This window comes from Toxotes jaculatrix, chromosome 5 (assembly GCF_017976425.1).
Source record: "Toxotes jaculatrix isolate fToxJac2 chromosome 5, fToxJac2.pri, whole genome shotgun sequence".
Taxonomy (NCBI): domain Eukaryota; kingdom Metazoa; phylum Chordata; class Actinopteri; family Toxotidae; genus Toxotes; species Toxotes jaculatrix.
In genome coordinates, this window is record NC_054398.1 from 9,132,980 (window position 1) to 9,158,785 (window position 25,806).

A 25,806-nucleotide genomic window follows, 5' to 3' on the forward strand; every position below is an offset into this window, starting at 1 on the left:
TGATGGCCGTTTTAAGTTTAGTAAAGACAGTTAAGACTGTAGGAGGTTCCCCAGCTTGGCTTTGATGATTACACTCGCAGCTGATAGACACTGTCTCGTGCGGCTCCCTCATGAATACTCCTCTAACATGACCTTGAGTCATTAAAGGTGCTGATTGATGTGAAGGGGAAATAGCCTTCAGTTTTTCAGCCAGAGTTGAAAGCTGTAAGCCATCAGCTCCAGCGTGATTACCCCGTTTTTACGATGGCTGCAGGGTAAACACAATCAGCTGTCCATTCAGGCTTTTCAGTGTCTTTCAAGTGTCATTACATGATGAGGTTATTTTCTGAAGGGGTGTATTTGCTGTGTGGTTTTGGTAATTGCTCAGTTTAGCTGATGATTGTGGAAATCCCCATCCCCCAGCCAAGAAGTCAGCGTGATATTTCACTCGTTGATTTTTATGTTTTAATCCGAAGATCACGAGTAGTTTAAACAGTATCACCATTTCCACTTTTTTTTTACACTAGAACTCGAATTGTTGTCCTTTTATGAAAATGTATATGTTTTTCCACATTTCCACTTAACACCTCCTGAACTGAGTCGCTGACCTTGTTTGCTTCTGTTAATTTTACACAGTCAGTGTCAGTGGTGTTTACATCCATGTGTGTGGCATGTCAGAGCTTCTTAAATGTCACCAGTTCACTTCCTGACAGCTGAAGTCTCCGGTGCTGTCATGGCAGCTGTATTGAAGCTGCCGCAGTAAACCGGTGTAAATCGCCTCTCACTCTCTGGTTGTACTCAGACGTGATCAGAGTCAGCACCTTCTCAGGATGACTGAGAGAGGCGTCAACATGTCAGAGCTAAAAATACAACGCAGCTTCAACTGAACGTGTGCAAAGCCACTAACAGCCAATCAGATCTTAATGAATTTTAAGGTTAGGAGTCTGCATGTGAATGGTTATGTGTGTGTGTGTGTGTGTGTGTGTACACTTTCAAGGCCTTTTTAAATTGTTTTAAATAACCACCATTCACATATTCCCCCTGGCCCCAAAGAGTTTTCACTTATTAGAAGAATTATTACGAACACCTTCACTTACAGTTTGCTTTTTTTCCCCTGTATTTTCTGCAGCCTGCCAAACCTGGAGTCTGAGGCAGATGAAAGGTAAGTTCTGCGAGTAAAGAGGGAAAAGGCCCAAACACTCAAACAAACACAAACACATAAACCAGCACTGTCAGGTATTTTTAGACAGGCTCTGTCAAACTAAAAATCTCAGTCGGGCTCCTGAGTGAGAGTTAAATATACTAAAAATATTTGCAGCCTGGATTACAGAGACATTTTCAAACTGCAAACATCTCCCAGTACTCTATTTTCAAACATTTGATTCAACTGTTTCACAGAAACAATAGTGGACACGATAAAACCCCATTTTAACTAAAGCTCTGTGGACAGGTCCTAAATGTCACTGGCTTAGCTAATGGAAACAGTGGTTTTATTTTAGCACTCTGTGGATCATTGTTTCTATTTGTAAGTCAACTGTCCAGGCCATTCACTGTTTCTTTTTTATTTTTTCACTCCTGAAGTACACACACACACAAAGACACAATAAGGCATTCATGTTGTCCTGCTTTTGGCAACAGAACATATCAAACTGATGTCTGATGTCTCACCGTCTTGTCCCATGCTGATGCTCCCTTTTCTGTCAAACCAGACACTGATAAAACATGAAAGTCTGCACTGTTTATGAACATAATGTTTGAAGGATGTGAGTGTCAGCATAAACATGAAGTATCTTGTGAATAATGGTATAGGACAACATGTTTGTTTTTTATCGTCTAGTCGGGGCACAATGAATAATGACAGGTTTAGTGTGCAGTGTAAACCAAAGTTAAAGGTTTTCCAAAGCACCTCATCCCACGAACAGTATGTAATACAAAAAATATAACAAGCGCTTACAAAAATATACCAACTATACATTGCAAAGGACATGGTTTTGCAGTGTGAAAGTTATTTCTGTAGGACTGAGACTCAGGCAGTCTCAGTCGCCTCTCAAGATGAAATGGAATTGATCTAAAATTTATCAGCCAATAAAGATGGAGATGGAAGAAATGAACTCCTCATCATATTTTTTGAAGTGCACTTCCCCTCAGTCACCTGGACAGATCCAGTGAACAGTGTGGCATTAGATGACCTAAGCAGTCATTTTAATTATTTATCACATGGTTCAGGCACCAGCAGCTCACGGCAACAGCAACAACAGAAAGTCTCATCAGCCTTTCTGTTTTTTTTTGATAAGTTTCCCAGTTTCTCCTGCTCTGATGCCAGAGATAAATTTACATTTTCACACATATTTACGGTGTGTTTACAGTCTGCCTGCCTTTTGCAGTTACAGGACAGCTTACAGTGAGACACACTAGATGAGCAAGATACCACCAAACAGCAACCAACATCATGACATCCATGGACCTCGTGCTGACGTACTAATCTCAGCCGGAGGAATCAGATACTCTGAAAACTGAACGCGTCAGACTCCAATCGGGTTGATGCTGATTTCCATATCAGCAAATTACAAGAAGAAAAATTGGGAGTCGGTGGGATGTGGACAAAAAATATTTGCAGAATGGATTACAGAGACATTTTCAAAACGCAAACATCTTGACTTGCACTATTTTCAAACTATTTGATTCAGCTGCTGTACAGAAACAATAGTGGACATAGCAAAACCTATTACAACTAAAGCTCTGTGGACAGGTCCTAAATGTTACCGGACTAGCTATGGGAAACAGTGGTTTTATTTTAGCGCTCTGTGGATCATTGTTTCTATTTGTAACTCAACTGTCCAGGCCATTCATTGTTTTTTATGTACTCTAAAAGTACACACACACACACACACATACAATAAGACATTCAAGCTGTCCTGCTTTTGGCAACAGAACATATCAAACACGCCAGAAATATATTTACTTTTTTTTTTTTTTTTTTACTAATCTCAGCCTGAGGAATCAGATCCTCTGAAAACTCAATGCGTCAGAGTCCAGTCGGTTTGATGCTGATTTCCATATCAGCAAATTACAGGAAGAAAAATTTGGAGTCTGTGGGGTGTGGACGATATTTTTAGGAAGGATAAGATCACAGCTAATGATAGATGTTTTCATGTAAGGCACAGGTTGGCCTGTTTGTGTTTGATGCTGCTCAGCAGTGACATGACTGTGCGTGTTTTGTTAATCATTACAGGGATAAGTGGAGTTGGTCATTGTCATGTCAATAATGTGTTTATCTGAGCGGGAGCAGTATTGCCCAGCTAATGTTTTTGTGTGTTTGTGTTTGATATTTTCTCTGCAGTCCCACAGACAGAGATGCCGCAGGTGACGGAGACATCAGGTGAGCTCAGACAACAGTATGTCACACACAAGGCGGTCTCCATGGTGACGCATCACCGTTATCTGTAGAGCAGAACAGCAGTTCTCATGGTTATCTAGGAATAAACAGAGGATAATAGTGAGGTATTCCCTCTGCTCGCCTATTTGCCCCCGACTCTCAGCAGCATATCGACTTCATATACACCACAGTCTTTAATGCTCCCTGGACCAGGTTTTTATGGACTTGAGTGATTTTATGCATCACCAGTCTCCGAGGCTGAGGAGTCCCTACTCAGAGGTTGAACAGTGTCTTAATCTTAACCCATGTGTGAAGCAAAAGACTCATTAAGAGAACAAATTGAAACGGAGAGAGATTACCCTGTTTGTTTGATGCCTCTGCATGTGTTTTAAAACCTCTGGTAGGAAGAGAAGTGCTGTGGCCTATGCTTCCCAGAAGCCCTGGCTGTTGAACGCCACCGTGGTGGAGAACATCACCTTTGAAATGCCCATGATAAAACCGAGGTAAGAGCTCATACCTGCGCTGTGTGGTTTCAAAATGGTGTGATGGTTGCAGAGCTTCTCAGTGGGTGCAGAAATTAACAGTAGATAGATGAGAGGAAGTTAGAGGAGAGAGACAGGACATTATGTACAACAAAGGATCTCAAACCAGGGACGGTTGGTGCTGTAAAACCTGAGGCCCCCAGGGAACCCTAACCAGAAAGGATACAGAAAGCAGAGCAAATAGACATTTTAGCCACATTTTCTTCCTCAGGGCTGCAGTGAGAGCTGCCTACAGACACCTGGTCTTGAATTTTCTTTGATGTGAGGATTGAATACTCCAGGTCAAATTGGTTCAAACTGGTTCAAAGGAGGCCTACAGGGTCCATTCAGTCTACCCTCATTGGTATTGATGCGGTGAACTAAACATCAGAAACACCTCTCAGTGTACAGCTCAGCACCACAAACGAATCTCCAAAGTGACCAGACAGTTGAATCAACAGCTCTGTGAAACAGTTTCAACAAAAAACTGAACTTAACCTTCATGACTAGTAGTTGTATCAGGCTGCACTAGTTTTAGCCAGATGTACCCAATAAAATGGAAATTGTGTTCAGTGGTTAGCTCATTGGTCAAGGATGTTTTTTTCTTTTAGCCAGAGAGGCTTTGGAGAAGAGAGGGGAAACATCTTCAAGACCCTCAATCAAGTCCAGCTGCCTTTGTATAGCATTTAAAAATACCTTGACCTGGATGACTGAGAATCTTCACAGACGTATTGCTTCAGTTCTCTCACCGTGGCTCCCTCAATTCCAGTAAAACTGCAGTAGCTGTCTAGAGACATTCTCCTTTGTAATGGCACACAGAGCTGTTCATTAGAAAAGAGTAATCATGGAGTTGTCAGACCAAGTTGTTAGGCCAAAATAGATCCAATGACCTTCCTGCTCCCTGAGGCCACTGTGGTAAATTGGACGTGTTGATGCCTGATTAATTCAACAGTCTGAGTCCAGTAAAATAAAAAAAAAAAAAAAAAGTTGGTGGCTTTCCAGATAAACTGTTTTGGCACTGGCTCCTCGAGCAAAGATTTGTCTTGGCTGCAGGTGCACCGTTTTCCCTTGTCACTCAGTAGAGTGACTACACTCAGTCCTGCAATAACAACATATGTTGCATATGCTTTCGTGGGTGTAATCAAAACACACTTTCTTTCTTTCTTTCGTTCACACACACACACACACACACACACTCAAATGCAACTGTACACACTCACAACTTTCATCCTCACAGCAAATGGTCTTTCTGAAAGGTCAGCTGCTTGCATTTGTTCTATCGGCCGGGCTCTCGTGGGTCTAATGGACTGTTTTTATAAAATGCATCTAATGGACCGCTGTGCTTTGTTGCTGTGGAGATGTGCTATAAAATAGAGATGTTTGCCCACCCTGTGCCTCCGTCCTCACTGCCTCCTCTGTCCCTCTCTTTACTCATCTACCTTTCTCCTTCTCTATTCGTCCCCCTCCTGCTGCCAGCTTATTTTTTCTATCGTAAAAGGATTTTATTAAAAAAAAAAAAAAAAAGCACAAATGAATTACTGAAGCAGCACTGAACTTTGTTCCCTGTGTGCCTCTGCGTCTCTGTGGCCTCTGACTCTGCCCATCTCATCTCTCTGTTCCGAGCTCTCAGGGCAAAATATTTCAAGTTAAACCACAGAAGCAGATGAAATACTTTTCGTCTTTTCATTTTCCGTGTCCATAGGCCTGTTCAGAGACTTTTATGGGTTATGATATGCATACAAAATGGCAGCAAGTTACATATTCAAATTCATTTACTATCTAGATTATTAGCCAGCAGATTAATAATGAGCAGGGCCATAGTTTTCTTCTGGCTGCTCTCTGTTCTCATCAGTATTCTGTCTCTGTTTGTGACAGATATAAAGCCGTCATCGAGGCCTGCTCTCTACAGCCTGACATCGACATCCTTCCACAGGGGGACCAGACAGAGATCGGAGAGCGGGTCAGTATCACAATAAAACTGACTTTTTCTTTTTCTTCCCTTGTGGTCTTTTTATTTTCTAGCCCTGGCCATAGCTCCAGCTGCAGCTCAGTGTATTGCAGGATCGTTTGTCATCATCCTCCTGTGTGATGTTTGTGTGTAGGGAGCTGGACCGACTTTGTTCAGCCAGAGCACTGTCATATTGGATTTCTTCATGCACCAGTAATGCAGGAAATAAGCCGCACTCTCCTTTGTTGCTCTCGGGGGCAGGTTCCACACGCATTCATGGATGTAATCGTGTTGTGAATGTGATTCATAGTTTCTAGTGACACCTTGTAGTAATGTTTTCTTCATTCACTCACTTGTCCTCTGGTGCAGGGCATCATCCTGTCAGGTGGACAGAAACAACGCATCAGTGTGGCTAGAGCCTTGTACCAGCAGACCAACGTGGTCTTTCTGGTGAGTCCAGCTTGCACCTTTAATTGGCCTTGTTAGCAGACAGTCAATCATCATTCACAGTGAAGCAGTGTTTCTGAAGCTTTACCTTAGGACTCAGATGTGATTCTATTTCTGACGAGACAAAAATAGAAACTCACTTTCTTAATCCCAGCTGCAGGGCTGAGAAGTTAAATGCAGCTTTCCCTCAGTTTGAAAATGTCAGCTCCTGATGGATTTTACTGCCTCTTAGTAAATAATAATAACTTTGGATGGACGTATCTTATTTGTTGTTAATTCTCAAACAGTAATTACTTAAAGGCCATGAAAACTTATTTTCTCAGTCAGCCACTTGAGTGCTCATCTCACTGGTTTGAAGTTGGTGGTGACGTTACACATTTCCATGCACCAATCAGAGTTTATCATCATTTGATTGAAAATCTGGTAACACTTATCTACAGCTTATCTAAGTCTGTTTATGTATTTTTCAGGACGACCCGTTCTCTGCCTTAGACATCCACCTGAGTGACCATCTGATGCAGGACGGCATCCTGAAGCTCCTGAGGGAGGAGAAGAGGACGGTGGTGTTGGTGACACACAAACTTCAGTATTTACCGCACGCAGACTGGGTAAGACCAGAGTGTGTGTGTGTTTGAAAGAGAGATGGGCTGTAGATAAACTGTAGATTTACACATCGTTTAACTCTTTAACAGTCACAGTAATTGATCAGACCGTCCATTTGTGATGCTGTTATATTATTCATGATGTGAACACTTTATTGTCTCATTTGGAATGCAGACAGTTTATCTCAGAAAGATTGATTTCCAGTCTCTGGTTTGTGTGTGTGTGTGTGTGTGTGTGTGTGTTTATTATCAGATTATTGCCATGAAAGATGGCACTATCCAGACTGAAGGGACTCTGAAGGACATCCAGAACGCTGAACCTGAACTCTTCGAGCAGTGGAAAACCCTGATGCACAGAGAGGACCAGGAGTTCGAGAAGGTGATTAATGACTGTGAAATCACAGAGCTAATGAGTCTCCAACGACTTTGAATCTGCTTTTTAAAAATCTTTACTTTTGTTAAAGGCAGAGTTTATATATTCATGAAAGGTGCAGCCTGGAATGAATGTTCAATTACCAGCGTGTTTGTTTAGTGTCTCCACAGGTCGTTGTCTTTAGTATTCTGTGGAGAATCAAATGCTTTATTTCTTTATTTGTCCTCCAGGAGACGGTGGCGGCGAGTATGACAGATCTGGAGAGGAAAAACCTGCGGAGGGCCATGTACTCCAGAGAGGCCGTCAGGACGGAAGAGGACGAGGAAGGTGAGGGGTCACAGGTCACAGCACGTGCTGTGACAACAGTAAACAGCTGCCTGATCACATAGTGAGATGACTGCAGTCGGTGCTTCACTGATTTTAGCCTGATTATAATGTTTGTGTGTGTGTGTGTGTGTGTGTGTGTGTGTACTGGTAATGATATAAGCAGGCTGTCGTTTCCCTGTTCCTGTTGTGTCTATTTGCTGAGGAGCAGCTCCTGCTACATTAAAGCTTAAGCTCATCAGCTTATTTTAATGCTCACACCTTCTGCGATGTTTGCAGTTATTTGATTGACTCCAAATTCCCTGTGTTTCATTCCTGTCCCTTCGTGCTTTGTTTATTCTATCCTGTCTGCTCAGTGCAAACATTGCATGGGCGTGAAATACTGCAGACCTTCCTGTTTTCTCCAGGTCAGGTGTCTCATGTCTTGGCTTCTCTTTTGACTTTCTCAGCTACCAGCTATGACACCACCTTCTCTCCAGCAGCCTCCTGCTGTGGCCAAACACTGAATCTGATCCCTTAAATGTGTGTGTGTGTGTGTGTGTGTGTGTGTGTGTGTGTGTGTGTGTGTGTGTGTGAGTGTGTGTGTGTGTGTGTGTGTGTGTGTGTCTCTGCTGTTGAATGTGTAACTGTAGTGGAAGGTGCTAAGCTGCAGTGGCTGTACTCTTTATCTGTGTTCTGTGTTGTCTCCCGTGTGCTGGTGGTGGCACCCCGGGGTGGACTTATTCGATGGCTCCATCACCAGGTGCTGCCCTCATACTCGATCGAGCAGGTGTGGCCAGAAAGCATGGTTTGAAACAAACAAACAAAAAACAAAGCATATAAAAAACATCTGTGGCATTGTGACGATCAAAGCGAGTCATAGCCGTGTGAGCTTCTCCCACCATCTTAGAGTCTCGTCATCCATTTAGTCTTTTATTTCTCTCACTTTTCTCCCCAAACATTTATCTGTCCTGCTCCTGAAAACCTACTTGACGCCAGCATGATTGCGGATGATGATACCTGTAGTCTGTTTAGCCCTGCAAGTCATTTTGCCCCCCTTCCTCTACTGTCCTGCTTCGTCTCTGTCTACTGCTTGTCTGAGCCTCTCCCAGACACCCACATGCAGCCTCATGCTCCAAAGCTTGCTGCATGATGTGATGTGATATATTTACATCAGGGGTGGGGAGGAGGTGGGAGGTCGTCAACATTAGCACCTCACCCCCCCCCGGGTCAGTGTGTCATGGCTGCTCCGTTGCCCCTGAAAAAACGCACCATTCTTGGGAATGAACATCTGCTTGGTGTCGTATGATTATAGATACTCCAAACTGTAGCCGACTTTCTCTGTGGGTTCTCCTCTCCTGTGACTCTTTTGCTTCTGTTTTCTCCTGTTCTGAGTTAGCAGTGGTTCTTCAGACAGATGCATGATGAAAAAAAAATGAGAAATGTGTCTGGAAAAGAAATGGAAAGAGGGAAGAGATAGAAATGAGGGTAATGAGATAACTAGGAAGGAGAGTAGGAGGAGGAGGAACATCAGAAATGTCAGAGAGCATATGAGCAGTGAGTCACATCAGGAAAGAGCAAGGCTGAATACAGAAATAAAGCAGTTTACATGAGGTAAGAAAAACATTTTGTAAAGGCACAATTATATAATTTTTCCAAAGGTAAAATATAAATCAATAACTTGACCTAGTCAAATCTCACACCAAAAACTAAACCAAGACTCTACAGCATTTTAATTCTCATCCTGTCTTGATCCCAGAGGAGTCTGTGGAGAGCGACGATGACGACAACCTTTCGCAGGTGATGCGTCAGCGAGCCACCATCCCCTGGCGCTCCTGTGGCACCTACCTGTCCTCCGCCGGGCTCCTCCTGCTCACCCTGCTCCTCCTGTCACAGCTCCTCAAACACTCCCTCATGGTCGCCATCGACTACTGGCTGGCACACTGGACGTCGCACGTCATCACGGCCAAAATAGAAGCCACGGCTCGCAACTGTACCATCGTTCAGGTGAGACACTGAACAACTCTCATTCTCTACTTGCAGCTTTCTTTAGATTTCTTTGTCTTATGTCAGTAATTCCCAACATGGGGGTCATGACCCCTCCAACATGTCAAAGGATAAATTTGAGGGCTTTATGAAATGTTTATAGGATTAGGAAGGAAAGTTTTGCTGCACATATTCAAATTCTTCTCTTGAATGTTTGCTTCTGTGTAAAATATCTTATAATTTTATGTCTTTGATACTAAAAAGACATGTTTAAATGGGACATTTTGAGAAATTTTGAGTCAAAGCTTGTGACTTACAGATTTCTGGCACCTATTTCAAAGGGGCCATGAACCAAAATGTTGCGAAAATTTGTCTTATGTGAGTAAACTGAATCTTTAGGTTTTGGATCACTGGACTGACAGAATAACTAATTTGATGACATTACGTTGGCATTCAGGAAGTTGTCACAGGCCTTTCCGCCTGAACAATTAATTAGTAAATTGTGATCATACCTGTGTGTTTTTGTAGAACAAGCCAAAGTGAAATTACATAACAGTTTTCTCACCTATTCTCTTGTGAATTTCAACCGAGCGGAGCTGACCTAAAACACAAACACAGGCGCTGCCAGCTCCAGATGGAGCGTTCGCTAACACACCCCGAAGCAACTGCAGCTCAGCCTCATCTGCATATTAGAGCAGCAGAAATTGCACTGACGCAGCCTGTGTCAAAATGGAAAAGCATAAACCATGTTTAAGGAAGAACATGTGTGAGGACATGTTTTCGTTAGTGGAAGTGTAAAGATGGAGAGGATTGAATTTAACACATCGCAACTGATACGACCTGAAGTGAACCCTCGTCCTGATTTAGACAGAAGTATGTGAGTAAGTGAAAGACAATTTGTCACCTACATAAACTTCTTTAACCTTTATTCAGGTTTAAGCTCCCTTTTCCAGCACCCTCTTCCCTTGCACAGTCTCTCACTGACATTTACTCACATATAATCATACAAAAAAACACATTTGGAGAAAGCAGAGACTTGCACACACACGCATGCTCAAAATAAGGATATAAATACTGGCAAGGGTTAAGCTGCATTGTTCACAAGTTGAGGCCACAACAGCTGTTGGTAGGTTATCATGTTCCAGGACCAATGAAGCAGATGGTTATATCTGTGTGTGTGTGTCTTTTGTTGTGCTTATGTGAGTTTGCGTGCATCCATCATGTGAACCAAAATGCCAGGTCACATTTCACACAGTCATGCGGAGGCTAAAGACAGAGTCAGTTGGGGATGAGGGCAGCCATTTAAAGTGCACCGTGCCCTCCCCGTCGAACAAATACACCGAGGTCGTCTCCTCTTCGGTTCTCTTCAAACACACTGACTGAACGTACACTGAAGTGCACATAGATAGAGAGATAGATAGAACACGTCTTGTTTGGCTGAGCTTCAGTGTGTCTTTGCTGGGTTTATCTAATCAATGCTGTGCTCTGAACTACTCCACTTAGGGGATGTGGAAGTCCTGCTCTGCTATCAAACACAAACTCTGGCACATTGCTGCCACTTTATGTAACTGCAGGCTGCTGTCCAACACTTCACTCAAAAGGGACTCATGTTTGATAATCTGCCTCTATATGGTTGAAATAAAAGAATATTGTGTCAGTGTGCTGAAGGAAATGTGTATCTGCTGGGTGTTTGTGAACTCGGGGATAGTTTTGTGAATATTTAAAAAAAAAATTATAATAAAAACAAAGTTTGAGACATAATCAAAGCACAAAATAAAGTAGGAGTTAAACTGAGGAGAAAATTAATCTCAGGGCAGGAGAGAACCACATCTCTGAGCTTCTGCTTGGTTCAGAAGTTACAGATAGATCAGCTTTGAAAGCTTCACTGGCTTTTGTCACATGAGACAGCTAATTTTTAACCAGCCTCAGAGTTTAATTATGCTTACGATAACAGCACAAGCAAACTGAGTAACAGTAACACCCCCACTCTCTCTCTCTCTCTCTTAAACACACACAGATACACACAAAGCTGCAGTCATGTCTTTAATAACCCCCCCGTCCTCTGTTGTAGGACTGTGGCTTCAGTCACTCCTGGTATCTGTTGGTGTTCAGCGTGCTGTGCTGCCTGGGCATCGTCCTGTGTCTGGCCACCTCTGTGGCGGTGGAGTGGACTGGCCTCAAAGTGGCCAAGGAGCTCCACCACAACCTGCTCAACAAGATCATACTGGCCCCCATGAGGTATAATGCTCAGTGTGTGTGTGTGTGTATGTGAGTATGTGTGTATGTGTGTGTGCTAAAACAAATCATTTAAAAGAGGAAACACAGTTAAAGGCGTCCTTTTTTCGCCCCATTACTCAGAACACCATCTGCTTTCCTTACACAAAACCCGGGAGACATCGCTCGCATGCACAGCACTCCTCTATATACTCCTCTATATATATACACACAGCTGAATAAACTCATATATATTACAGATGAAAGAATTTGAACTGAACCTGCTGACTGCACATGTTCGAGCAGATTCATGTTAAATATTCTCCCATTGTGGAAATGTCTGAAATTAAAATGAAAGACTTGAAAGATTTTCGCAAATCCTTGCAAGAATATAATCTGCTGAAATAAAATAGTCTTAAAACGTAATTATTATTTTGATTTGATCATGAAATTAGGCTGAATGCCTAAAGGTAAACATGTATTTGTAGGAGCAAAATTAAAGGATATAAAGACAAACATAAATAATAAAGATCAATGAAGAAGATTTAAAAGTTAATTCAGAGAAAACACAGATGATCACGCATTAATACAAATTCCTGCATACAAAACAGTCACGTACCAAAAATGACAGTAAAGAGCTCTGTCCAGATTTCATGTTCACTGAAACAATTCATCTCTGTTTTCATTTTCCTAGGCTGTTTGAGACGACTCCGCTCGGCAGCATCCTCAACAGGTTTTCCACCGACACAAACACAATCGACCAGCACATCCCGACCACCCTGGAATGCCTCTCCCGCTCCACCCTGCTGTGTGTGTCCGCCCTGGGCGTCATCTCTTATGTGACGCCCGTCTTCCTCATCGCCCTCCTGCCGCTCGCCGTCGCCTGCTACTTCATCCAGAAATACTTCCGGGTGGCCTCCAGGTGAGTCTGACACTGACAGATATCACAGACATGTTGTTGGATGTATGTTGTCCTTGGTGTTGTTTCTGTGAATGTGGGGTTTTCAACGACCTGAGGAGTTCACACTGCAACTATACAAAACTTCAGAAAACTCCACAGGATGGGTTTTTAAAGCCCTCTCCTGAAGATTTATGACTCAACATATTTATAATTGACTTTTCCTGACACAAAATATAATAAAACTTAAATAATATAAGAGGTATTATATTATTTATCCTTGACATTTAATGAAAATATAACTGAACAGTTAAAAGGATAAAATGTGAAAATAAATTAAGATAAGATAGTTTGAACTTTTTTTTTTTTCAAAATTAAAGCCCTGACAGGATGTGAGATTTGTCTTCTTGTCCCTGTTTTCATCAGTGCTTCTTCACAAATGTCTTCACCTGCTAACTATATGTATAAATTCATGATCTGATTTTATTATCAAAAAACGGATCCACCGTTTCCCCAGGTGGTCAAAAGGCAGCTATTTCATGGCACAGCTGATATTTTTTTTTACCTACTCTGACATTATTGGATGGAGACGTTTCCCCTTCAGCACAGAAATAAATGTTCTTTTAACAAATTAAATTATTTCATGGATCAGTGGCTTAGCGCAACTCTGAGAAACATATATCAATAAAACAGATTCCAAAAAGATGTACACAACAGCTATAACACAAATACTGTTTTTCATGTCCTTACCCCCGACCCCATGTTATGGGGACATTATTTGTACTTTGCTTCAGCTGATGTTTCCCTCTCTGCTGTGTCTTGTGTCTTCTGGTCAGGGACCTGCAGCAGTTGGAGGACAGCACCCAGCTCCCTTTACTGTCCCACTTCTCGGAGACAGTGGAAGGTCTCACCACCATAAGGGCCCTCAGGTAATTACTATCTAACTCCTACTATCTATCTATCTATCGCTCTGTCTATCTATGACAAAGACAACTTCCCTGTGATAAATACTGCTCCTTCTGTGAAAACACCTTTATAATAACTACATTTTTAATGCAGTTCTGCAGAAACACTGTAGCCTTTATCACTAATGACTGGTATAATGGATTGCAGTTGCAGTCAGTGGAATAATATTATGTCTGCCATTTAAAGAATAGGTCCTTAAGCTTAATCATTCAGCTTTCTTTTCAGCTGGTTCATGCTGACACGGAGCCAGTCAGGATGGAAAATGGAAAAGTGTATTATAATGAAATAATCCTTTCCGCTGGCAGGTACGAGCCCAGGTTCAGACAGAGGTTGCTGCAGTTCACCGATGCCAACAACATCGCTTCTCTCTTCCTCACAGCAGCCAATCGGTGGCTGGAGGTCCGCATGGTAATGATGCATCCATACGTTGATGTTGCTGGGTAACTGCTCCCTCTGTTGGGACACTGAAATACTGAATATTTTGTCCTCTCATTGACATGAAATGCAGTCTTCATGTGATGCTTTATGCATCAGCTGCAGGCTGCTTCTCATGTTTCACAGCAGAGGATGTAACCTTGAGATATTTATGAATTAATGCACCTTTTGTTGACATGTTCTTCGTTTTCACGTGTGTTGATGATAAACTGATGTTAAATAAAAGATCTCCTTTTTATTTTATTTAGTTCCTTTGGATTTTTCAGTTCAATTATTCATTATCTTTTTGCTGTGATAGTGACGTTGCCTCTCTCTGCAGGAATATATTGGAGCCTGTGTGGTGCTGGTGGCAGCTGTAGCCTCCATCACTAACTCTCTCTACAACCAGCTGTCCACTGGTCTGGTGGGGCTGGGACTGACGTACGCACTCATGGTGAGACTGGGTGTTTAATCGCTTGTTTACCAGTTCTCTTTAAGGACCATACACATAATGTAACTATATTAATTACTCATTACTTTGGGTTTTCTTTGCAAAGAGGAATTTATCTGATTATACTAGATAAATGATCCTAAAATCTGGAGGAAAATCATATTTTAAAAACTACCACTTGCAGAACAAACGTTCTTAGCTGTTCTCTTATGAAGAGAACAGCTAAGGAGCTTCTGAAACAGATCTGTTCATTAAAAATGGTTTGAAATTTAAAGAAACTACTGTAGTTAAGCTCCTCTTACAGTTTCTTGTTTCTTTTTCCGCTACTTTGTCCCGGTCCAGTGAAAATCATGTGTCGCCAAATTTGGTGATTTTCATTTTTTTTTTGTTTTTTTTTTTTAGATAAACTGAAGAATTAACTGTTGAGAAAATTCTCGAAGATCTTAAGTTATATAAACCATTTAAAAACCCATTGAATTATCTGAATCACAAAGCAGGGTTATTTTTCTTAACTTGTGAAAAACTGCTGTTGTGGAGATACAAGGTTTTCACAGGACAGTGAACATATGTGAGCAGTAGTTGAACTAAAACATGAAAAAACACTGAATCTCTTACAGCCTTAAATGCAACAGCAGTGTCCAGTCTGAGAGGCCTGACATTTACCTAACTCGTCTCCACTACCTACCCCCCCCCCTCCCCCCCCTCCGTGTATCAGGTATCCAACTACATGAACTGGATGGTGCGTAACCTGGCAGACATGGAAGTACAGCTTGGCTCAGTGAAGAGGATTAACGGTCTGCTCAAAACTGAACCGGAGAATTACGAGGGACTGCTCAGTGAGTGCAGCAGCACAGTCACAGTTTCACCATAAATCAAACCAGCTTTCACTGATTCAGCAAAAAAAATCACATCTGCTTTCTTCCAAGTTTTTGAGATTTCTTTGTCACTCAAGATGACGTTTTAAAGTTAGTCCACATTTACTCCACATTCATCATTGTCAGCTCAAGTAGGGTATCATAATGCTCACGAGAAATGTATCTTCATGCTCCTTCAGCTGCTTTTACATCACTTAATGCCATTATATCCCTTAATAATCTATCATACATGCGTGTTTCCTTTCAGCCAAAAGGGATTTTGCAAAGAGGCCAGTGACCCATCATTACCGAATTTAAACACAATCATATCATTATGTTGAGTGTGTGTTCTCGAGTTTTTGGCTTTTCAAGGAGTAAAAAAAAAAAAAAAAAAGTTAAAGTTAAACAGTTAAATGTTTCTGTGTCTGTCTCAGCTGTGTCTCAGGTCCCTGACGGCTGGCCCCGGCAGGGCGAGATCAAGATCCAGAATCTGAGTGTCAGATATGACGCCACGCTGAAGCCTGTGCTCAAAAATGTCAATGCACACATCAGCCCCGGACAGAAGGTAACCAAACCGCGTCTTAAACCACAGAACAAATACATAGACCAGGAAATGGTACATGAATTGGTGATATTTATTGACTGATTTATTGAGTATTGGTGACGATGATGATTTGGACTTGTTTGTTTTCAGGTGGGGATCTGTGGCAGGACAGGCAGCGGCAAATCCTCTTTCTCCTTGGCCTTCTTCCGCATGGTTGACATGTTTGAGGGTAAAACAAATCACATCAGTGTGAAGATATAACTGAAATGAATGAAATGATAATGAAAAAAACAAAGCAAATAAGGAAATGAGGTCTCTGAATGCAACACTTACAAGAAAAAAACTTTGTATTGATGTACTAAATGTCTTAAACGCTGAGAATTTCCTGTTTGTTGTGGCACTTTGTAATGTAGATCATGTGCGATGTCTGTTTGTGTGTGAATGTGTTATTTTTATTTCTCTCACAGGGAGGATTGTGATTGATGACATCGACATCGCCAAGCTGCCTCTGCAGACCCTCAGATCTCGCTTGTCCATCATCCTCCAAGACCCCATCCTGTTCAGTGGCACAATCCGGTACGACGGTCTTCGCTTCACCATCGGTTCCGCCAACAGGAAGGATGCGTTTACAGCAGTTTTGATTTGGCGAGGCTGATAATCTGACCAAAATAGTTTTAGCAGAAGGAGAGAGAGGGAAAACGCAGAACATTTCCAGTAACGGGAGCAGTTGGCAAACTGTGACACACTTCAAACACACTTATCTGAAGCATGAGTAGAGCAGAGGGTTTGTAGATAAGAGGACATTCCTCTGAAAACTCTGCTGGAGAGGTTTTTTATTTTTAGACTTCAGCAGCAGTGACCATAAAAGCTTTGTCATGTCAGAGAAGAACAGATGAGAAATTTTGCCACACAAATTTAAAGAGGCTGTGTGGTGCTGTCAGTCAGATCAGATAAAAGTATATTTTAGTGTAAAGTCTGTTTGGTGTCTGTTTGCTCCATTTATTTAAATATTCATTACATGATCATCGGAGACACTGGTTCAAATAGATACAGACCATGATGATGAAATCTGATCTTCACTCCTTCAACTTTAATGTTGGTGTTGAATGAGGGGGAAGGGATATATTGAGGGCTAAGGTTGGGGGATAAATGTAGCTAGATTTGCACCGATTAACTGATCACTAGAAAATTAATCTGCAACTATTTTGATAACCGGTTCATTATTTAAGTCATTTTCTCAAGCAAAAATGCCAAATATTGAATGGTGACAGGTTCTCAGATGTCAGAATTGCTTAGAATATCTGTGAGGTTTCATCCAGTGATGTCACCATATTGACCAAATGTTAATCAGTTAATGGAGAAAACAATCAGTAGATTAACTGAAAGACAAGCATAGTGACATGTGTGTGGGTGTGTGTGTAGATTCAACCTGGACCCAGAGGTGAAGGCTACAGATGAGATGCTGTGGGAAGCTCTGGAGATTGCTCAACTGAAGCCTGTTGTTAAATCACTTCCAGGAGGCCTGGGTGAGAAAATCTGACTACGATTTGATGAGTGTGTGTGTGTGTGTGTGTGTGTATGTGTGTGTGTGTGTCAGAGAGAGAGAGACTCAAATAATGTACGCAAACTATTATTTATTCTTTATACCAGAGAATAGACTGAACCAATAATAACAAATCTACAACATATTCAAATGTTAACTTATTTTAAAAGTATAAGCTGAGTGTGTGGCGCTGATTTGTACAAGTAACAGTAATTCCTTCTCAGAGGTCACATGTTCACATACTCATCACATCTGTCAGCTGCTCGAGTATCTGGATACAAAGATCAGTTGTGCTGTATCACAATACATGAGCATTAATTTTTTAACTCCCCCGTCGGAGCTGTATCAAGTCTGTTCCTGCTCCGTCCTGCAGCGTTTTACAGACCTGACCATTGGAGGTCAGATCAGATAGTAGCTGAGAGCTGTGCACCTCTTCCACAGACTTAACTTGCACACATGATGAATGCTTGGTATGCTGATGTGTGGGGCCTCAACTGCGCACTGAGGCTTACTTTAGCTCTTAGTTAGTAATTTATCACTCAGGTCTTACGTCTCTGTCATCTTCTACGCCGTCTCCTGAAAAAAACAAAGAAATCATTCACCACCCTGATGGAATAATCGCCTGCTGCTCGTCTCACCTGATGTATTTCTGCTTCGGTTAACACAAACACACAGAGACCTGCTTTCACTTGTACTGTGTGACATTGACAAATGTGTGTGTGTGACACTGAGCTACTCACTGCTTTAGTTTATGTTCCCTGGAGCCACTTGTTCAATAGGATATTGATCTGTAACCCAGGAGTTTAAAGTCTAATTAATTTTGCTCTTTAATATAATTTGTATTAATGTAATTAATGTTTAAACACATTATATTTTTAAGGCTTTACTATCTGTCTATGTAACAAGAGGAAAATACAAAAATCCATTCAATAATACTTATGTTTTCAGTATTGGGGGAAGCATCATGAAAGTCATGAAGCTGAACCTTTGTCATTGTTTACCATTCGTGTGATCCCGGTTGCTGCTGCATATTTATTTATATGACTCCAAACTTTGAAACATAAACCTCTTTAAAAGCTGAATTAATGCACTGAGAAAGAAAAAAAGTTCCCATGTGAATTCCGGAAAAACCACATGCTCTGACTGATAAATCACTTGGGAACAGTTTACATTTTCAAGCATCTCTATTTGACCGTGCCTCGTTCATTACACCGAATGGGAAATCAAAGTGATATTGATTTATAAGCTCAGAGTTAATGTAATTGGATATTAACTCTGAGCTTATACTTTGCCTTCTCCTTAGTTGAAATAATCGTGTTATATATAAAGCAATCTGCAATCTAAAATATGGACATCATACATTATTATTGACTGTGGTGTTATGTATTTAATTAGTAGATGTGTTAAAGATATGTTTTTTTTTTTGTTTTTTTTTCTTTCAGATGCCATGGTGACGGAGGGAGGGGAAAACTTCAGTCAGGGTCAGAGGCAGCTGTTCTGTTTGGCCAGAGCCTTCGTCAGGAAGAGCAGCATCCTCATCATGGACGAGGCCACGGCATCCATAGACATGGCAACGGTTAGTGTGTGTTTAACAGAAGAGCACCGCTAAGGTGAAGTGGAAATTAGTGTGAAAGTGAAATGAAAGAGAGAACGTTCAGCGGGTTGATTTTCAGCTGCACTCATGGAAACAAAGAGTGATGAAGGAAAAGCAGACAGATGGAGAGTGTATAGAGAGAAGCACTTATTTTAAAGGCCCAATCCTTAATTTTTATGACCTCTTAAACTCTGTTGGTGCATATATTCATATTTAAAAGTTAAAGTTATAGATAGAAAATACGTGTGTTCTCCAACTGATCTTAAATCAAAATATAAGCTGTTAAAAGCAGCAGAAAACAACTTAGACTTAACTGTCTAATGTCAGTCAGTTTGATCAGGTTTGGACTGTATCTCTCGATTTTTTTTACACAAGAGGAAGATAAAAAATGAAAGCAGGAGTGGAGAAGAAAGTGTGCATGAGGCAGACAGAGAGAGAGAGAGAGAGAGAGAGAGAGAGAGAGAGAGAGAGAGAGAGAGAGAGAGAGATTGACATGGAGGGAAAACACTGAGCACAGTTAGAGCCTGAGGGAGTCTCTGCAAATGGCTGCTTCTTACTTAAGACCCTCTCCTGAATGATCATCACAAAGAGAGACATTTCTAGCTTACAATTACGCAGCAGCACTGCCCTCGAGGAAACAGTTTGACAGATAACATATAAGGGGGTTGAACAGAGTTTTTTTTCAGCATGAAGGACCTGTTTAAAATGACCTTTTTTTTTTTTTTTTTTTTTTACATGAAAGTAAGTTTCAGTCAACCTCCCCTCCCTCTGCCCCCACAGGAGAGCATCCTGCAGAAAGTGGTGATGACTGCATTTGCTGACCGAACAGTAGTTACTATAGCAGTGAGTATCCCAACCCCCCCTACACACACACACAGTGCTGACCTTCCTTCTACACTGCTGATGTAATTCTTGTAAAGTGGTGCAAAGCTGCAGACAAATGCAGTGTGGACACAGAACTGTTACTGAAAGACTGTGGTGAAAATTAAACAGGTAAGAGAGAAAAGAGGGAAAGCAGCAAACAGATGCCAAACTTCCAGGACAACATCTGCCTCTGGATTCTTAAAGTTATTCCTTGATGGAGTAATCAGAAATATCATCCACGAATGTTAAAAGTATCCTAGCAGCCATGTGCTCCATTTAAAAATGAACAAACAGATGTACAGTAAGACTTTAGCATGATAGAGCACTGATTTTATTTTCTGTTCCAAGACTCATGTAGCATGTTTCAGTCTAAATCAGTGATGGATGCAGAGTTGAGTCACTCCTTCTCTGATGCATTAACCGTTCTCTTCCCCTTCCGCCCTGCAGCACCGTGTCCACACCATCCTGAATGCCGACCTGGTGATTGTGATGAAGCGGGGCATCATCCTGGAGTACGACAGACCCCAGGCCCTTCTGGACAAGGAGGACAGCGTCTTCGCCTCCTTCGTGCGAGCAGACAAGTAGCACAAGAGGGAAGAGAGGAAGCATTAAAGGAAGACATTCGAAGTGCAATTGTCCCATGGAATATATTCCTTTTATTTTTTAATCATGTTGTATAATATTTGTACATATAAAAATGTTAATTCTTTGTTAATAAAATATAAATTATCATTCACATTGATGTTTTTTTTGGTGATGACTAAAGTTAGTTTTACCCTGTTGTAAACAAAACAAGTCATCAGTTCATAGCAGGTTTAAAAAGACCTGGAGCTGAGCTGAGGGATCCACGATGCTGCTGTCCAGCAAGACAAGGCTGAGAGCCAGAACTGGAGCATAGTGATCATCTTCATATACTCATGGGTGTTACTGTGGGATGAGAGTCTGTGCCTGCAGGAGTCAGCATCTGATATTAGAAAGTTAGATGGATGCCAGAGGAGCACAGTGGCCTGTAAAATAAAATCTGTCCATGCCTGGTATGAGAAGCAGCCCAGTAGAACAGGAACATCAGCCAGGACTAGATGTTAAGGAAATAAATTTGGCCCCTGTGGGTGAAGAGACCACTTTCTATTGATGTTTAAAGCTGCTGAGGTTTAAACCAAAAAGCCTGAGGGTGATTTACTGTAGAGTGTTTTATATTTAAGCCATTATACTGTATTATCAGAGTATGATGAGCCTGTGGCAACTTAGGGCTGCACAACTGAACTGTTTGTAATGCGCAATGGACCCTCTCTTGCATTCTCCTGCAATCACAGGAAGGGCACCAGAAAGATGGAGGAGGGAGGGACTGTCTCTCCACCTCACCACGTCTCCGTCTCAAGTTACCGAGCTTTAGTGAAGTGGCGGAGTCAGCACACACTCAACTGCGCCACATGAGCCTGCCTTCTCATCCAAAGGTAATAAACCTCAGCTCAGAGCCCCACTATGCTCCCGCATCAACATTTTACATCTCAGTGAATTTCATTTACGCACCAACGCCGGTGCGCTGATTCACAATGGGACGGGGCGGCGCGGCGCAACTACTCCCGGTCGGTCGGTCGTTCTGGTGAGTGACGGCGGCAGCTGCGGAGCTGGAAGAAGAATCTTCTCATGGGACTTCGCGGTCGGGAAGCGCCTGATCTGGAGGCAACGTGAGGAGCGCACATACCTCCAGAAAACGGGCGACGAGACTCTTCCCTCCTGCGCCCGACAGCTGCCGAGGAGCTGTCACCGGCGAGGAAAAAGGGGGTCAACGGGAGAGAGGAACCCGTGCAGAGGTAGCCTCTTCAAAGCCAAAGGACCGTGGGTACGTAGTATGGGAGCGCTATGTTGTCCAGGAAGGGACTCATTCCTGAGGATTACTTGCTGACACGTTTGGCTGAGGATGTACTCCAGCCCAAGTTCAAGGCGAAACCGGGGAAGCCTCGGTTCGTCGCCAAGAACGGCACCTGCAATGTGGCGCACACCAACATCCGAGAGCAGGGCCGATTCTTGCAGGACGTCTTCACCACTCTGGTGGATTTAAAATGGCTCCACACGCTCATCATTTTCACCATGTCCTTCCTGTGCAGCTGGCTTCTCTTCGGGATGATCTGGTGGCTCGTTGCCTTTGCGCACGGCGACTTAGACCAAAGAGGAGACGACTTTGTCCCGTGCGTAACGGACATTCACTCCTTCTCCTCGGCCTTCCTCTTCTCCATAGAGGTCCAGGTGACCATCGGCTTCGGGGGACGGATGATCACGGAGGAGTGCGTCTCAGCCATCATCATCCTGATCGTGCAGAACATCGTCGGATTGGTCATCAACGCCATCATGCTCGGCTGCATCTTCATGAAAACTGCGCAGGCCAACCGGCGCGCGGAGACGCTCATTTTCAGTAAGCACGCCGTCATCTCCATCCGCAACAACAAACTGTGCTTCATGATCCGCATCGGGGACCTGAGGAAAAGTATGATCATCAGCGCCACCGTGCGGATGCAGGTAGTCAGGAGAACCACGACAGAGGAGGGAGAGGTGGTGCCTCTGGACCAGATCGACATCCACATGGATAACCCGGTGGGCACCAACGGCGTCTTCCTGGTGTCCCCCCTCATCATCTGCCACGTGATCAACAAGGACAGCCCTCTGTACGAGCTGTCTGCCTCTGACCTGCAGCACGAGGACATCGAGGTGATCGTGGTGCTGGAGGGTGTGGTGGAGACCACGGGCATCACCACGCAGGCCAGGACCTCGTACGTGGCGGAGGAGATCCTATGGGGGCAGCGCTTCGTGCCCACGGTCTCCGAGGAGGACGGCATGTACGCGGTGGACTACTCCAAGTTCGGCAACACCGTGAAGGTCCCGACACCGTGCTGCAGCGCCAAGAAACTGGACGAGGCAGGCGGCATCGCTCGCTTTAAACTGAACGAGGGCGTCACCTTACGGGCGTCTGTGAGAAGGCGCCGGGGGACCGCGGCGGTCCGCAGGTCCAGGATAGAGAGCTAGCAAACTGATGATCCGTGCAAACCATGTCTGTCAGGATTCTGTATGAGAATTAATACAGTTAATGAGGTTAATTAAATAACATTCATATTGATTTTATAATGAATATATGCCAGGATGTGGATTAACTGTAACCAGTAATCAATAATTGTAAATCAATACAACTCCTCTTTCAGTCAAATGTACACATCATCATGCAATTTACTCAGGGTCAGTATGATAATGCACAAAGTCAGAATGCACTGAGGTTTATGAGATGTGACTGCTGTGCTGTAAAACCTGAGGAGGTATCCAGAGTGAAGACAGACTAGGATGTTTTTTATTTTATTTTTTAATTAAGAGTGACTGCATGTATCTAAAAGCAATAAAGGAGAATGCTAAAATGTAAAGTGTGCTGTGGAATGAAACACTGTGATTTAAAGGGAGAGTCTGCCAATTTTTAGAGCCCGAGCACCGAGTGGTGTGAAGGCCTATTGTTTTTCTAATGTTTATTATTATTTTTATTATTATTATTATTATTATGGCCAGAGCACGAAATTTGTGCGAAGCCCTATTGTAACTGAAGGGATTATTATTATTCTCCTCTTTTATTTTAGAAAGACTGCATCATTTTGCATTTCGTTCTCTCCATACTTTGACGAACTCCTCCTAGGGGAATTGTCCAATTGCACCGAATTTTGGTCAGATTGCTCAGAAGGCATTGGGGACAAAAAGTTATCAAATGATTTGATGTGGGTTACACAGTCTGCCTGTGGCGCCGCCACAAAAATTACCTGTCGCCAACAAAAAGGAAATAGATGTATTTGTGGCTGTATCTCACATATAGTTCATCCAATGTAGATGAAAAAAATCAGGCATGATGAGCATGTGATTCTGAACAGATTGACATGCTAAAATAATGATATCGTCATAGGGCCACCTAATGGCAGTGGTTAATTTTTTTCTTTAAATAACTAGGGGAATCATTGGATGGAGCTGAAATCTTGTCATGTTGGTCTTAAGACACTATTGTCCAAAAGTGATCAAAAGTTTTTCTCTATGTTACACAATGTGGGCGGAGCACCAACGCAAACTCACCCTCTGATTTGTGAAAATGAGGATTTTGGGTTTTTCCTACATATGTATGACGTTTTTTATGACATTTTGAGGTCTTACAAAAATTTGACTTTTTTTTTTTGTCATTTTTTGACGCCTTACCATAGTATGACGTTTTTTATGACATTTTGAGGTCTTACAAAAATTTGACTTTTTTTGTCATTTTTTGACGCATTACCATAGTATGACGTTTTTACGACACTTTGAGGTCTTACAAAAATGTAACTTTTTTTTGTCATTTTTTGACGCCTTACTATAGTATGACGTTTTTTATGACATTTTGAGGTCTTACAAAAATTTCACTTTTTTTTGTAATTTTTTGACGCCTTACTATAGTATGACGTTTTTTATGACATTTTGAGGTCTTACAAAAATTTGACTTTTTTGTCATTTTTTGACGCCTTACTATAGTATGACATTTTTATGACATTTTGAGGTCTTACAAAAATTTGACTTTTTTTTGTCATTTTTTGACGCCTTACTATAGTATGACGTTTTTTATGACATTTTGAGGTCTTACAAAAATTTGACTTTTTTGTCATTTTTTCACGCCTTACGGCCATATTACGTTTTTTGTAACATTTTGAGGTCTTACAAAAATTTGACTTTTTTTGTCATTTTTTCACGCCTTACTATAGTATGACGTTTTTTATGACATTTTGAGGTCTTACAAAAATTTGACTTTTTTTTGTCATTTTTTCACGCCTTACTATAGTATGACGTTTTTTATGACATTTTGAGGTCTTACAAAAATTTGACTTTTTTGTCATTTGTTCACGCCTTACGGCCGTATGGCATTTTTTGCCATTTTTTGACGCCTTACTATGGTATGACGTTTTTTATGACATTTTGAGGTCTTACAAAATGTAACTTTTTTTGTCATTTTTTGACACCTTACGGCCGTATGACGTTTTTTATGACAATTTGAGGTCTTACAAAAATTTGACTTTTTTTGTCATTTTTACACTTACATTTTACATTTTGATCCGTGCAAACCATGTCTGTCAGGATTCTGTATGAGAATTAATACAGTTAATGAGGTTAATTAAATAACATTCATATTGATTTTATAATGAATATATGCCAGGATGTGGATTAACTGTAACCAGTAATCAATAATTGTAAATCAATACAACTCCTCTTTCAGTCAAATGTACACATCATCATGCAATTTACTCAGGGTCAGTATGATAATGCACAAAGTCAGAATGCACTGAGGTTTATGAGATGTGACTGCTGTGCTGTAAAACCTGAGGAGGTATCCAGAGTGAAGACAGACTAGGATGTTTTTTATTTTATTTTTTAATTAAGAGTGACTGCATGTATCTAAAAGCAATAAAGGAGAATGCTAAAATGTAAAGTGTGCTGTGGAATGAAACACTGTGATTTAAAGGGAGAGTCTGCCAATTTTTAGAGCCCGAGCACCGAGTGGTGTGAAGGCCTATTGTTTTTCTAATGTTTATTATTATTTTTATTATTATTATTATTATTATGGCCAGAGCACGAAATTTGTGCGAAGCCCTATTGTAACTGAAGGGATTATTATTATTCTCCTCTTTTATTTTAGAAAGACTGCATCATTTTGCATTTCGTTCTCTCCATACTTTGACGAACTCCTCCTAGGGGAATTGTCCAATTGCACCGAATTTTGGTCAGATTGCTCAGAAGGCATTGGGGACAAAAAGTTATCAAATGATTTGATGTGGGTTACACAGTCTGCCTGTGGCGCCGCCACAAAAATTACCTGTCGCCAACAAAAAGGAAATAGATGTATTTGTGGCTGTATCTCACATATAGTTCATCCAATGTAGATGAA

General features: G+C 41.8%; 2 protein-coding genes across 3 annotated transcripts in view; both read left to right on the forward strand.

Moving 5' to 3' along the window:
- abcc8 (ATP-binding cassette, sub-family C (CFTR/MRP), member 8) overlaps positions 1–20,607 on the forward strand; it is a 50,148-nt gene extending 29,541 nt beyond the window's left edge. The window contains exons 18-40 of one of the 2 annotated variants that reach the window (XM_041038097.1): positions 1,109–1,141; positions 2,375–2,380; positions 3,332–3,358; positions 3,760–3,858; positions 5,752–5,836; positions 6,194–6,274; positions 6,742–6,879; positions 7,127–7,252; positions 7,477–7,573; positions 9,309–9,556; positions 11,607–11,773; positions 12,444–12,671; positions 13,484–13,576; positions 13,919–14,021; positions 14,368–14,481; positions 15,194–15,314; positions 15,767–15,897; positions 16,027–16,105; positions 16,344–16,452; positions 17,299–17,402; positions 18,862–18,995; positions 19,794–19,856; positions 20,325–20,607. In XM_041038097.1, the coding sequence (XP_040894031.1) occupies positions 1,109–1,141; positions 2,375–2,380; positions 3,332–3,358; positions 3,760–3,858; positions 5,752–5,836; positions 6,194–6,274; positions 6,742–6,879; positions 7,127–7,252; positions 7,477–7,573; positions 9,309–9,556; positions 11,607–11,773; positions 12,444–12,671; positions 13,484–13,576; positions 13,919–14,021; positions 14,368–14,481; positions 15,194–15,314; positions 15,767–15,897; positions 16,027–16,105; positions 16,344–16,452; positions 17,299–17,402; positions 18,862–18,995; positions 19,794–19,856; positions 20,325–20,462 (2,524 nt within the window). In that variant the 3' untranslated portion in view covers positions 20,463–20,607. Of the gene's footprint in view, positions 1–1,108; positions 1,142–2,374; positions 2,381–3,319; positions 3,359–3,759; positions 3,859–5,751; positions 5,837–6,193; positions 6,275–6,741; positions 6,880–7,126; positions 7,253–7,476; positions 7,574–9,308; positions 9,557–11,606; positions 11,774–12,443; positions 12,672–13,483; positions 13,577–13,918; positions 14,022–14,367; positions 14,482–15,193; positions 15,315–15,766; positions 15,898–16,026; positions 16,106–16,343; positions 16,453–17,298; positions 17,403–18,861; positions 18,996–19,793; positions 19,857–20,324 lie in introns of both variants that reach the window. The other variant, XM_041038096.1, reaches the window with a different exon arrangement.
- A 749-nt stretch (positions 20,608–21,356) lies between these two features.
- kcnj11 (potassium inwardly rectifying channel subfamily J member 11) lies at positions 21,357–25,341 on the forward strand. The gene is made up of 2 exons (XM_041038098.1): positions 21,357–22,932; positions 24,999–25,341. Exon 1 carries the CDS (start codon positions 21,741–21,743, stop codon positions 22,896–22,898), a length of 1,158 nt encoding a protein of 385 aa, XP_040894032.1. The 5' UTR covers positions 21,357–21,740; the 3' UTR covers positions 22,899–22,932; positions 24,999–25,341.
- Positions 25,342–25,806: the final 465 nt, after the last annotated feature.

Bases quoted from the DNA above. Each gene is read 5' to 3' on its own strand.
- kcnj11 (XM_041038098.1), top strand. From the start codon at position 21,741: ATGTTGTCCAGGAAGGGACTCATTCCTGAGGATTACTTGCTGACACGT.